This window comes from Sparus aurata, chromosome 17 (assembly GCF_900880675.1).
Source record: "Sparus aurata chromosome 17, fSpaAur1.1, whole genome shotgun sequence".
In the NCBI taxonomy this organism is placed as follows: Eukaryota; Metazoa; Chordata; class Actinopteri; order Spariformes; family Sparidae; genus Sparus; species Sparus aurata.
In genome coordinates, this window is record NC_044203.1 from 26,327,598 (window position 1) to 26,342,353 (window position 14,756).

A 14,756-nucleotide genomic window follows, 5' to 3' on the forward strand; every position below is an offset into this window, starting at 1 on the left:
CAATCATTCTCGTGATTGAAAACCTTCTTTTTAGGAGAACATAAAATATTGAACTCAAACAGAAAAAGTTCGCTTTGTGTTGAGTTTTTTTTTCCAGTTCGGAGAAGCAGAAATAGTGTCAAACGATCGGCAAACAGCGATCAGACTGCTGTTAAACCCACAGGAACACAACCTTTGTTTGAAGGACACAGACTTCTGGTCGGAAGACATATAAAAAGGACAATATTCTCAGTTTTATTGCCCATCGACCACGTCGGGTCTGATAGCAGGAGCTACCTCACCTTCCTTTGCTTCATCATAAACCGAAGATGTGTCTGGCGTCGACTCGTGTACGTATGCGTGTGTGAATTGTTTGTTGGCCGGAGTGTCAACTCGCGCTGGTAGCGCATGGCAAGTCCATTACTTTGATTGCCGTTTGACAATCTGTCTTTATGACAGGCGACCGTGGAGCCTTGCCATCGATGGGAGAGAAACACATCGATCTATCACCCGGCGACCTCCGGCGGCTTTCAAATCTAGCCCCACGCACAGATGGACATGTTGAGTGCTCCTCGACAGAATCGGGTATTGATTGTGTAGAAGTTAATGGCAGAGTCATATTTTTCTGTGTGCATCTGACTCAACCCTCCTGTCAGCCTTTCTATTCCGCTATCTGTTCGCATGATTCATTAGCGGCGCCACAGAACCGTCTGTTTTGTTTATTCTATTTATTCTGAATGAGCTGCCAGTAGAAATGGCTCCATCGCCTTCATCCCCATCTTTTCCACCTATAACTCCACTATTCCCCATTGATCTAATCACATGCTCCATCTCCTGTTTCTCCTTTCACAGGATTTCAAAAACAGCACCTGCTCATTACACAGTAAACACATCAGGAAAAAACAGTCAGATCCCAGAGGGTTATTTTTGGATTCTTTTTTTATTTTGTCGTGCTTTGTATCTTTTCCCCTATAAAGAAATAGTTAGCTATATATCAACAATGACACATGGACTCTAAAATAAACAGGTAGTGAAAGACAGGAGAAGAGACGACTAGGCACAGGAGACGAAGAGAGAGAGAAAGACTGGGAAAGAGAGGAAAGGTAAGAGTGAAAAAAGACAGCAATTTCTCTACAGTGGAACCAAAAACAAACCATGGGAAGTGTACATTTTCTTTAACATTTACAATTATAATAATAACAACGGCAATAATAATAACATTAACAACAATCATAATGGTTCAAATAATAACAATAATTAATAAAAAATCAATAAGACCTCTGGTTTTCTCATAAAGACAAATGATTTTTATTTTTTTTATACTTTTCTTTATTTTCTTTAAAGATCACTGGACAGTAGTTTGTTCGGCGTTGCGCCTCTATAGGCTAATATTCTGTGTTAGTATAGTTGCTTCATAATGCGTTTCAATAGTAAACTGTTTTTCTTATCTCTTAAAAGTTTAATTTATGTTGCTGTTCTTTTTTTCTTTTTTTTTATACAAATAAGGAATTCAGCGATATGTATACTTGTTCTGTCAACTGTACGTATGAATGTGTGCATGTATCTGCATATGTGTGGTAGCATTCAGGGAAAAAAAAAATATCCATCCATTTATATTTTTCTCATTCAGTCCTTCCGCTATCACTCCCCTTGCCCTTCTTATTAAGACTTTGAAACCTTTTCATCCTCTTAATGACATTCTAAAATAATTAAGCTTTTCTTTAATGCCTTAGCAAGTCATATTCATTTCTTCTTTGTCGGGAACGCAGCCCAACACTAATCCTTTCATTATTAGGAGCCAACAAAGGAGGAGCGATAGAGGGCTGGGGGTGGGTTGGTGGTGGTGGTGGTGGTGGTAGGGCAGACGGAGAGAAGGAGAGATATGAGGGTGAGGGGGGAGATGATGGGAACAGGTGAATGAAGAGGCAGGAGGAGATGGAGAGGAACCGGAAAAAAACAAAAAAACACGACCTTTCCCTCGCTGTTGCAGCGGGAGGAAAGCAAAAATAGCAGGCCAGCCATCAGGGAGAGCAAAAACAGGACAGTTAGCTTGTTGATAAAGTGGGGGGATACTTCGCTGGACTGTGGGTTTACGCACTCCAGCGAATTACGTATGACTTGCGCACAGTGGGCGAGATGCTTTGGCAATTTTTAAAAAAATTCAATTTTCTAGCACCTAGCGCTCGATAGCTCCCGGTGAACTATCAACCCCCCTCCAGCTCCTCAGCTCCTCATCCCCACACCTCCCTCCCTGGCACCTCACACGCTGCTCCTACTGTCTCCGCCGGTTAAAGATTGAGCTTCGTGAAATAGATGGTTTTCTCCAGGCATGGAATTATAGCAATCATCTGCCTCTAATTCCCCTTCCACTTTGGCGGCTGCACGGGCAGAGTGCCTGCTTTTCTTTGTGCTCCCCGCTTCCTTCTCGATCAAAATAATTATGGCATCATTTTGTTTTTGTCTACATTCACCTCAGCATCTCCTACACCCTTCTCTCGCTACCCCCCCCCCCCCCCCCCCCCCCCCCCAATTTTCTCCGACTTATAATATATGGCACAGTCGTTAATGGCTGGTGGGTCTATAGGCTCTCTTTTTCTCGGTCCGTCTCCGGGTGTGCGAGTAAGTTTGTGAAGGATATGGAGTGGAATGGAGTGGGATGGATTTGGCTGTGTGCAGTATCTGTATACAGTTGTTTTCAGAAGGCCGCCTGTTATGGCGCATTGTATAGAGGTGTGTGTGTGTGTGTGTGTGTGTGTACTGTATATAAGGTGGGGGAGGAGGAGAGGAGGGGACTGAGGGATGAGGTCAGAAGAGAAGGGGATGGGGAAGGAGAAGGGCTACAGTAGGTACTCCTTCTTGCCCTGGCTGGCGTCGTTCCCGTTGAGGAAGGCCTCCTGCACCTCGCCATGTTCATCCAACCCACTGGCCTCATGGGTAAGATAGGAACCTGGATGACAAGATATACAGGGAGAGACAGATACAGAGAGAGAGAGAGAGAGAGAGAGACGAAAAGGGAGATTGGAGGGGGAAGGTTAGGTGGCAAAGCGTCATGATCACTGCGGCGCCATGCAGCATTATCAAACCACTCAGGCCTAATATTATTGAGCATCATACCTGTGACTGATTAATTCATTAGTTAACTGATTGTTAGGGTCAATACCAAGCAAGAATAGGCTCTCGGGTACGGTACGAGCCTACCGGGCAGACATTTTAAAAAAGTAGGGGGGGGGTTGGATGTGTGAAGAGGCAGAAGAGGACGGGGGGTAGGAGGAGAAGATAACAGAGAATAAAAGATGGGGAGGGAGGAGAGATTGGCAGAAAAGGGTGGAGGGAAGGTTAGGCGCAAGAGAACAATGGCACGTTTACGTCACTCAGAAACCCCATTAAACACATTTTAACACCCCTCCGGCCCGTGTGATTAATGATGCGGTGCAAGTACAGGTTACGGAGAGCAAGAACCGCTCAAGTCATCTTCCTGCTCGAGCGTCCCCTCCACTCCAGGGGTGAGTGACACCCTCATTCTCCTCGCCGCAGAGGCTGACTGGCATGCTGACAGTCACGGCGGGCCGAAGACAAAGCCCTAATGGCCCTGTCTCAACATAGTTTGGTCGTAATGGTCCTGTCTCTCCGCTGATTGGCGGTCAAGCCATACGGAGTGTTGACTGACAGCTTGTCTAGCCATAGGGTAGAGTAATGGCCTGCTACGCTCTTCCCGGATAATTTCTTGGCAGCTGTGGCACACGGTCGAAGGCTGCCAACGCGGGGGCACTTAAAAAGATAAGGAACGCGGGGAGGCTGCTTTTAATAGATGAGCCTTGATACACTAACATATAGTCATAAAACATGGGGACCACACCTTCACTTCCCACCCCGCCCCCCGTCTCTCCCGCTACCCTGGCCAAGGTCGTCCATCATGGACAGCGCCCGCCCGGAGAGCAGCATCCCCATCCTGTCTGCTCTGCGCTGACAAGTTTACACCTCAGTTAAAAAAGATTATTTTCAAAGAATGTGGTTGTAAACTGGCCCGTAATGATTTTCTCCCGGCGTGTTTTGCGAGAAAAAGTGTAGAAACGAGAAACCGCGCCTGCGACAAATGTGATAAAACACTCCGACTGCCAAAAATGTGTCCCCCTTAGCTCGTGAAAGAAACTTTTTTTGTGTTACTTGGCGTGTGTGCATGCATGTGTGTGTGTGTGTGTGTTACCTTTCTGTCGGACGGAGCACCAGATGGTGACAATGAGGACGCAGATGACGGTGAAAACCAGCAGTGCCAGAACTCCACCTATCACTGCGTACGGTACTGCACTGTGAGTCTCTACCACTGCGCCGGGGTCTGGGGAAAAAGGAGAATAAAAAGAGATGAATGGGGGCGTGTGGGCGGGAGTGTGAGGTACATAAAGGGAAATATGAAGAGAGGAAGTGCAGGCAAAGAAAGAGATGGATCAAGAGTGAAAGCAGGAGAGATGTCGGAGGGGAAAAAATGATATCAAAGTGAGAGAAAGAGAGCGCATTAAAACAACAACGCTGGGGGAGAGCACAGGGAGTGAGACTGGAGGAAAAGAAGGAGTCGATATCCTCCCTCCCTCCCCCCCCCCCCAACTCCCATTATCACCTTTCATCAGCCCGACAGTCAGAACGGGTGAGAGAAAAAAGGTGGAGAAATGAGGAGAGTGAATAAAGAAATAAGTGTGTCAGACTCCTAAAAACCCACTTCAGCCAAAGCACCTGTCAAGACCACAATGCATTTTGAATGAGGGGGAATCGGCGAGTGTGTTTACACCCCCCTGAGTCGCGCAGCCCTGGGAAATGAAATCAAACACTTCACCACGAGACGAGTGAAGAGAGATAAATAGATAAGTAAAGGAAAAAGTTCAAGTTAAATTCTGTGACATTTCGTCGGGAGAAAATTGCGGTACTGTGAAGGAATTATTCATGTCGGTCTCACCTTCTATCAACTTTACACCACTTTAGAGTAAAGCACTAAAACAGAGGAAGGAGGGAAAGGAGTTGAAGGTTAGTGTTGAAATGATTAGTCGAGTAAGCACTTATTCTGCTGACAGAAAAAAACGCTGTAATTGATTAATTGTTTGGGGTCATTAATCAAGCCAGAAAGTATTCAGTAGTTTCAGCTTCTCAAATGTGAGGATTTACTGTTTTATATCACTTTAAATGTACTACAAGGAACTTTAACTGGTTATAAAACTGTTCTCAATTTAGTTCTGATGCCTTCATATGACAAATATGAGTAAACCTCGGCCATAAGTGGCTGTTACTGTATCTATTAGTTTTTCTCAGGTCGCTGAGGATGGATTGAGGAGCCTCACAGCCTGAGGAAAGACGCTGATCGATAGTCCGATGGACAAAACTTAAAGTTCCTTGTAGCAGCTTTAAAGGGAATAATGTAAATATTATGACTGTTGGTCAGACAAAACAACCAACCTGAGCACATCACATGTAAGCTCTAGTAAGTTGTGATGGCAATTTTGTCAAATTTCTTTCAGATTTAAACAATTAATCAATTAGGCAAAATCATTATCAAAAGGGTTAACGGTTAGTTGCAGCCACAAGATCGTAAAGCAAACATGGTCACACTTTATAAGGAACACACAAAACATATACTTAATGATCAATTAATGCATGACACAAGATGATATAGTGCAGGAACTGGTGCGGGATGCGTCACGAATTCCCGTTGCTCACCGTTAACAAATACTGACGTCCGAAAACTTAAATTATCACCAGATAAAGCAACATTACGTTCCATTTTTACCATTAAGTAACAGCTTCAAAATCATTTTGATGGTACAGTGTTTTGTAAAATGTTTTTTGTAAAAAAAAAAATGGTGTCTCTATCACTTGCTTCTGCACTGTAACTTCAGTGAGAGGGCAGGATCACCGCGTTACATGTTTACTTCAGCATACATGTTTTCGAGACATAACACTGTCATGATGTCATGAGTTTTGTCTGTAGTGAGCACCTACATTACGTCTCTCATATATTTTGTTTAAATCAATCTGGTCATAAGATTTAGCCTACATATCAAACATATACATAATACATACAAATATACATAAACTCCAGCCAACTTGATGTGTACGAATATCTGAGGTTTACCTGTGAATTAACATTCCTTAACTGATGATCAATTAGGCGCGAACTAATCACATTACCCTTGTAATTTGTTTATGGTGAGCAACAGGAAGTCCTGACACATCCTGCATTAATTACGCTAAATCATCCAGGCCATGCGCGAGTCTATCCCTGATAAATTAATAAAGCGTTGGAGCAAACTTCAGACCAAGCATGTGTCTGCGTTTAAACAGTAAATACTGACTGACAGTATAGTCTAGGGAGAGCAGGGACCTAGAGAAAAGAGGAAATAAATTATTGGTAAAGTACGATTTAAGGTAATTCTTGCTGCGAAAAACAGCTCTTTGAGTCTGGTTCTAATGATGAGACAGCGTCTGAGTTGCTGACGATAACAAAAGGGTGTTTTTTGATGTGGGGTGGGGGGTTGTATAGTGTGAGAGCCCGTGAGGCCAATAGCAGGCAAGGACGCGGAGTTATTGATGCAGCCCTTGGACCTTGACAGAGCGGAATTAAAACATGAATCATTAATAAAGTGCGAACACATAGAGATCAGGAGGGGAAGAGAGAGTGATGGAGGGGTTGAAGGAAGAGGGAGAGGAGCGGAGATTGACAGCCTGAAGAGAAGATGGTGTATTTTTGTGCCTCACTGAGCGTCACATGCCTCCTGCCGACATGTGTGTGTGATAAAATGAGTCGCCAGTGCGTCTTCAGGCATGGCAGGACATGTGGCTTTCAGTGAGCAAGCACATATTTCACGGGGGATGAAAAAGCAAAGGACTCAAGTGCCAAACCTTGACCTCGCACCACCCCTCCGCTCTTTAACCACGGCAGCCCAAAGCGCCACAGCGAAACGACTGCCGGCGTTAAAAAAAAAGTGCGTTGTTGCTCCGGAGAGCCCCTCAGAAGATACATCAACATCGACTAAACGCTCGCTAAAGCGTCAGGAGCCGCGGCCTTTTCCACGATGACTCTTTATGACACACTCCCAGCAGGTGAACACCCTTTACCCGCCAAGAAAGATGCTCCTGCTCCCTTCGATTCATCTCTCCTCTTTTTAAGTTAAAGAGGAGGGGAGGCAGAGAGCAGCCGAAGGTATGTAAAGAAAGGAGAGGAGTGCGCCGGTGAGCATGTGTTTGTGGTTGTATGAGGCAAATAGATGCTGGAGATAAAAAGAGAGGGGGACTAGTGGAAGAGTGTGTCGCTTCTCACACACACGCACACACACTCAGGGTAGCAGTAGTGCCAGGCAGTCTTTCTTTCTCCTGCTGTGAAACATTCATCGGGGAGAATACGATTAGACAACCACCTGGATCCCTGATCTTCTCTATCACTCTATCTGTGTGTATGTGTGTTTGCGTGTGTGTGTGTGTGAGAGAGCGTGTGCCTATGCAGATAAAAAAAATAAAAAATGTCTGTGTAGCATCTCCCCGTCCCTCCAGGGGCCGGCGTCAGTCAGCTAAAGGCTGGATGTGTTGCCAGTTCCTTAAAACTCTTAACGCCCATTCATCAACAGTACCCACCGAGCACCGAGAGACCCAGCCCAGACCATGCGCACTCACACACACGCTCACACGTTTGCTGACTGGGCAATGTGTGTGTGTGTGTGTGTGTGTGTGTGGAGCATCAAACAGCCAGTGATAAGAAAGGGAAGTGTGGGCGATTGCGCACGGTGCATCATCCAAGCTTTTGCAGGCACGGACGTGGCATGTAGATGCAGGGCAAAGGAAGGTTGCAGCATAAAAAGAGAGAGAGAGTGTGTGTGTGTGTGTGTGTGTGTGTGTGTGTGTGTGTTGCTGTGGGCCACCTGAGAGTCATCAAATGAGCAGGGGAGTGAAAGACACTAAAGGAGAGCAGGGAAGGACGAGCAGAGAGATGGAGGGTAGCAGAGGCAGAATAATAAGGCGTGTGTGTGTGTTACCTTCTGGGTCCGGGGCGAAGCTGGGTGTTGGGAGGGTTGGGGTGGTGGAATGGGAGGTGATTTGTTGGGTGGTGGTAGGAGTGGGAGGGACCGCAGTGGTAGAAGTAGTAGGGGGTGACACATTATCTACAGACAGACATGGGATGGGATGACACACACACACACACATACACAAACGCTATTACCTACAACATGCAGTGACATTCGCAGGGTTACTACTGCCTATAAAACACAACACATGCTTTACTGCTGAATATTAAATGGAGCTCCTTGGCTGCTCCGCCTCTGCCACTGGATGGTGGTGGCAGAGGCAGCTCAGCTCCTCCAATGAGTTTTGAGAAAATATGGAAAATGACCAGCCCAGCCGCCAGGTTGCGATAGCTATTACTGTTTCTGCAAAACCACAGATACGTCCACGGTCGACATCTATAGCACAGGTGTTATGTCATGTTCACATTATATGTTATGAGCCACCTTTCATTGAGCGTTACAACAAGAGCAGGGAGAGAAAAAAAGAGTACAAATACTTACACTTCTTCTACTAAAGTCGTACTTTACTTGAGTATTTATAATGTATTACACCTACCTCCCTACATTTCAACACGCATATCTGTACTTTCTACTCCGTATAGTTTCACAACAGGATCGTTGCTTTAGTTTGAAAAGGGGAGAAATCAGTGCATATCACACACGGAAGACGTAGCGAGACGAAGAATAAAAAACAGACAGAGAGGGAGCAGAAGGCGTGTAGGCAACATCGCCGACAACGCCGGAGCAGATTCTGAGAAGCAAGACATTCCCCACCCATGCCTTATTTAAGTGAACCGTTTGAAGTAGTTGGCTCTCACTCACTTTTAAACTTTGAGTCCATTTCAGAGCCCGTACTTTCTTACTTCTACTTGAGTAAAGACTGTGTGAACCTTTGCTGCCTCTTGTTTTTACAAGCCAACAAGGTTGCCGAGCGGCCGACAGCAGTTCGAGTCACGCCGCTGGATACATTCGAGGACACCTGGGGAGAATTTCCAGCTGTTTTTGTGGCGACCAAACTGGCTATTTGTCACCGGAAGCTGGACCATCTCCATCCATGATCGTGGCGAACGAGACAGGTGTTTTAAGTCGAACCTTGATGTCTTTCCTGACCAGGTGTTTTGCATGAGTAAATCACAGCGTTGTGACGAGAGAGTAAAAGAAAATTCGACCTAACTGAATGTAAAGTTGCACCATAAAGAAAATCTAGCTGTATCGTAGGCAACTCGACGTGTTTAAGTTTCTTGAAGACGTCTCACCTCCCATCCAAGAAGCTTCTTCAGTTCTAACTAACTGGAGAGGAGTTGGCAGGCTTTTAAACTCTGCGTGGGAGTGTCCTTACAGAGTCGTTAAGGACACATGTGAGTTCTGAGATTCAGAGTCGTTGGTCAAACCTGTCTTCATGTGGGTTTCTAAGGCTAGGTGAGCCTTACCCCGAAAATAGAAGTCCTGCATATCTGCTCCAGAGGGCTCTGGACTGTCGGAGCTGGGACGGAGCAGATACCCGGTGGAAATTAACACATAGACTAAAGTGAAACCTATCAGCTCCACTGGCATGGTGGAGACAGAACGCAGCGGACACGTATCCAGTGAAAAATTGACCTGGATGACTGAGAACCTTCATCCCCACCATATAGAAAAGTTTTCACTTATCTGTGGTTTTGCAGAAACGTACGTAGCTAACATCTATTCTGGCGATTTGGTAGAAAGAACTAGTGGGAAAAGTTTTTAAAACACAGTGATTGAGGCCGATGCCATTTCGATACCAAAGACCAATGTTACTAATTATTATTATTATTTTTTTTTTAATTGACTAAACCCGTGTGTGAAATGGAATCAATCTCGACCCCTTGCCATTAAGACAAAGACAAATGCTGTTCTCGGGCAAGTCTCTACGCCAGCTGATGGTGTTAAAGAAGACATTTACAACGGGGAAAGTCATGCTGTAAAGCGGCGGCTGAAGAGAATCGCACCTTGCAGATTGACATTCATCTACGAGGCTGATTTGGAATATATAGGAACACACATTCTCTATCACTGACACATTTTCTGTGGCACAATGGCAGGGCAGACAGAGACATTGTCTGTGACAGATGCATTCCCAATGGAACGGTGCCATGCAGGGACTGTCTCATTCAATGCCGAACAATAGCTTGGATCTTGACACGTTCTCCGAATCAATAGCCGAGACACAATGGAGGGTTGGAGAGGTAGAAGGAGACAAGTTCATATTGCTGTTAAAGACAAAAAAATAATGGCTGACAAAAAAAAGAAAAAAAAAGAAAAAACACAAAGAGGGAGACGGAGGGGTGAGAGTGGATGTGCGTGTCTGTGTGTTTGTGCACATCAGCACTTTGAGAGTGAGTAACACGCCACTTCATCAAACAACCTGCGCTAGACCGCAACGCACGAGGTAGTCTGTGTGGTCGAAGTCTGAGGGCACACACACACACACGCACACACACATACCTGGGCACACACACAAACCAGATGTTCAGACACACTTAGATGTTGGATAATTGGCCATGCGCACACATATACAACACACCTACAAAGGCATACAGAAATGTACATTCGGCGGGCATACACACACACACACACACACACACACACACATACACACACACTGCCCTTTCTGCTCAGGAGTAATTTATTGGTAAGTATTCCTCTGTCTCTTCTCTCCCGTTCTCCCACTGGCCCTGAGATCATCAATCTCTTTTTGCACTCTTCTTATGTCAGCACTATACCTCCCCCGTCCTGCTATTTTTTCCCTTTCTTCTCTCGAGCCCAGCATGGTTTTCTTCTCCCTCACTAAAGAAATGCACACGATGCGTAGTGTATTTTGTGGCAAAGACAAAGAGACGCGCAGATTTTTCTATTTTTTTTTTTTCTTCCCTTCCTTTGAAGCAAAGTGAGAGAGGGAGAAACGAATGGGAAGGGGAGATTACTCGACAAATTATCCGAGTGTGTGCGTTCCGCCGCCGAGTTCCTATACGTGTCGAGCGCGCGTGGATGAATGTGTTCGTGTGCCGCGCGGCTGTCACTTGAGCCTGAGGATTAATGGCCGGGGTCGCTGCACTAATTAAGTGGACGCTGATTAATTTGCCGTGACCTAAAAATAGTTCTTTGCCACTATTTTCTAAAAAAAATGTTCTCATCTTCCTTACAACATCTCCCCCCCGTCTTTATCCTTGTTCGTCTTCACCGAACGTCCTCGCCCCCCCCTTACCCCACCTCCCTCCTCCACTTTCCTTAATTCGGCTGCTTCTCCGGTTTCACTCCTCTGTGACTACGTTCCCTCAGTGCCTCTCTTCAACTTAATTAAGGAGAATGCCATACAGCTGTCGTTCTCTTGGCCGATAGCATCCCCCCCCCTCCACCACTCGCCACATCATATTGTTACTCATTAACACTGTACAGCTGCCAATCAGGCACAGAGCCCATGTTATTTCCAGGGACGGATGTGGTGGCACTTGCGATAATGACGTCGCTCCTCGTATCTCAGACTCGCAGGAGTGCGCCTGAGGACACCGCCGCTGCCGTTTTGGATGAGCCCCGTTATTCTTTCATGTTGGGCGCTCCCTGATTACTAAGGGGGCCTCGCGCAGAGCAGTGGCGGCTCCGGCTGTCGATCAACACCGATCAGCACCGACCGCTGGACACTGGTCACTGCTGGGTCCAAGAGGGGCCAACGCTGATTGGCTGAAGAGTCATTCAAATCCAGCTCGATGTAGGTAAGTGGTCTCGAATACAGCCTTTTTCAGACGACAATTTGTTGTTTTTTTTCCCAAGCAAAATTGACTCCTGCATTGTCTTCGCCTGGCACCGTCTGCCACTCAGCCCCCCTCAACCTTTTGCTGCTTTTATTCTCATTCTGTATTTTTTGAACGTCTCACTTCATTAAATGGAGCTCTTGTGTTTTTCACTCCAATTATCCTGACGGCTCATTACAAACAGCCGAGGAGACACGGTCTAATCCCTGGTCACCTAGCATTCTTCTCTGTTTCACTATCCATCCTTTCATCTTTTTATCAATCCCCTCTGCTTTCCATGAATCCTATCTATCCCTCTCCACGCTCACTTCCTGCTCTGTTTTTGCAGGAATACACACACACACACGGCGCACACTCCCATACACATGCATGTAAGTGTGTTACGTATATGCAAACTAACACTTCTTATCTCCCCATCTTTACCCAGCCCTCTCTCGCTCTCATCTCCCACACTCTCTCATGCAATTCAATTCTAATAGGTTTTATTGGCTTGGCGATTCATCTGAGTGCAGCAGCTCAGTTCAATTACATAAGGGAGCCCTCTGGGCCCTCACCAGACAATCTGCAACATTCTCCTCCCAGTCGCACGCACACGCATACACGTGCACCTTTCGCATATAGCCACACATAAAAAAAATCCAATTTCTGCTTAACAATGGTGGCATGGAGATGAAACAACCAACAGAGGCCACATCCTCTCCACATTCTGCTGATATATGCTGTGTGGTTGTGTGTGTGTGTGTGTAATGTGTATGAAATTGCATGAGTGTGTGCGCTCTGTGATTCATTGTGAAACTGTTCCTCACATTTATATCATTAGTGACTTTTGGAAATTTGCAGAAAGTTAATTTCATCGCATTAAAGTGGTGCGCGCACTTACACACACGCAGATGAAAACGATCTCACCCTCTTTCTCTGATTCATAAACACATCAAAGCACACGCACGGAGCCGTGCACACAAGCACACACGAACACACAAACACACACACACACAAGTGTGACCAGTCAAATAAAGCTCAGCTTCAGTGCATCACGTCTCTGCTGCGGCGCGGGCTCCCCGGAGAGTTCCCCACCTTTCGCTCTCGCTTCTCCTTCGCCGGCATTAAGCTCGCCTGCCTTCATAAAGTGGCAGCGCCTAAAGCACCTGTGACAAATTGGCAGCCACTTTTGCCTGAGTTTGTACCGAGTGTACAGACCCTGATGGCAGATAACTCTCACAGAGGAAAGCATGTCATGAAACGGGGAGACGAGAGACGAGAGGGAGCGCTGGTAGTTTTTCTGCACCTGCAATAAAATGGTGTCTTTTCTGCTGACTCATCCTTTTTTACAGCACACATCCTCGAGCGCTACCCTGCCTGCTTCACCTTCCTCCCCCGTTGCACCCTGGGATTCCCTCTGGGAAGGCCGGGAGCCAGCTAAACTGACATTCCGTTTATCTGATAGGCTGTGGTACTGAATGTTAACCTGCCTCCGACCTCCATCGTCCTTCTTTCCCTTCCTTTTCATCCCTCCGTCACCTCCTCCCTTTCCTTACCAGAAACTCCCTCGCTCGGTTACACTCGCTTCGCCATGCTCGCGGAAACCTCGGGCTTCTTCGAGTAACGACACTGAACTGCAGCTGAACCAGGAGCGAAGGGCAAACCGGTGGCAAGGTGAAAAACAGTTGAAAGGATGTGGGAGGAGAGGGGGGAGAGGAAGTGGACAGGAGGTGTAAAAGAGGTGAGAACAGCCGGCTGAGCGTTCGAGAGGAAGGTTGTCGAGGAAGAAAACGGGAGAGGAGAGGATGAAAAAAGTGATGTAGAAGAATCACTTCTCATATCTCCAAAAAGTCATTTTTTTAATTGAATAGCTTAGTTACAAAATGAGATGCAGTATTTAAAGAAAAAAAAAAAAAAGAACAAAAATGACACCTACTTAAACATCGTGGGTGCCGGAATGAAGAGCACAATGTGGGTATGTGTTATGAGCTGTGAGTCATCTTAACATATTTTAGAGCGGAATCACATTTATTTTCAATATTGACTGCTGAACTTCGCCTTTAATCAACAGAACGCAGCAGCTGACTAACACCGTATTGCATTTCAGCGTTTTATTCGCATTGGCAGCGATGCAAAGCCACATTTTACAGCTAAGTAATATTTAAAAAGACACGCATGAATGCGACGAGCATCATCTGGCATGTTTTTGAGAATTAGCACCGCGTTCGCCAGATTATTAGTTGTGACACGCAGGAAAATCAAGAGTGACTTTCAGGCGTCTACAGATTAATATGATGGCTGAATCAACAACTCTGAGCTCTTTGAGATAAGGTTTGAAACAATCTGCCCAGTGGGCGAGAACATTTTCTTTTTTTGAAGTACAGCAAACCATCACTGATGTGGGGCTACAGCAGGATTTAAGAAGCTGATTGCTGGAAATCCGTGGTGCGGAGCAGAGGAGCTGATGCTCGGCTTACGCTTGGTTATGTGGATTTCTGCTCTTTTGTGGATTTTGGTCGAGGCGGTATTCCTTATTTTAAACTTGGCTTTTTTTAATATATACAATAAGAGAGAAAAAGGCGAGATAAATCAAATTAATGACGAGCACGGAGCGAAATAAAAGGAGATGAATGATGAAACTGGGGGATGAAGAAATGGCACAGGGATAAACAAATGAAGAAGACAGCTAAGAAATGGCGAGGGAGGAAGCTGAGGAGGAGGAGGGAGAGAGACGGAACATTTTTCTACAGAGGTGGCAACGCACATCAAAGCTCGACAGAGAGCGACGGAGACAGAAAGAGGGAGGGAAGTGGGTGGGGATGTCACCTTTCATCTTGCCACTGTTGCCACCCTTGATGCCTGTGGAAAGCTGCCATTTTGTGTGCCGTTTGATACGAGACACGCTCATACAAGAACTTGCCGCTGTTGATTGCGTGTGTGCGTATTAGGGTAGGAGAGTGTTGGTGTGCTGGATGGATAGATGAGGGGG

General features: G+C 46.0%; 1 protein-coding gene across 6 annotated transcripts in view; it reads right to left on the minus strand.

Moving 5' to 3' along the window:
- Window positions 1-900: 900 nt before the first annotated feature.
- Window positions 901-14,756, minus strand: part of cadm4 (cell adhesion molecule 4) — a 172,919-nt gene continuing 159,063 nt past the window's right edge. For 4 of the 6 annotated variants that reach the window (XM_030393214.1, XM_030393218.1, XM_030393212.1 and 1 more), the window contains exons 7-9: window positions 7,989-8,114; window positions 4,184-4,312; window positions 901-2,926 (exon numbers count right to left, since the gene is read on the minus strand). In XM_030393214.1, coding sequence (XP_030249074.1) covers window positions 2,817-2,926; window positions 4,184-4,312; window positions 7,989-8,114 — 365 coding nt within the window. In that variant the 3' untranslated portion in view covers window positions 901-2,816. Of the gene's footprint in view, window positions 2,927-3,093; window positions 3,174-4,183; window positions 4,313-7,988; window positions 8,115-14,756 lie in introns of all 6 variants that reach the window. The other 2 variants (XM_030393215.1, XM_030393216.1) reach the window with 2 other exon arrangements.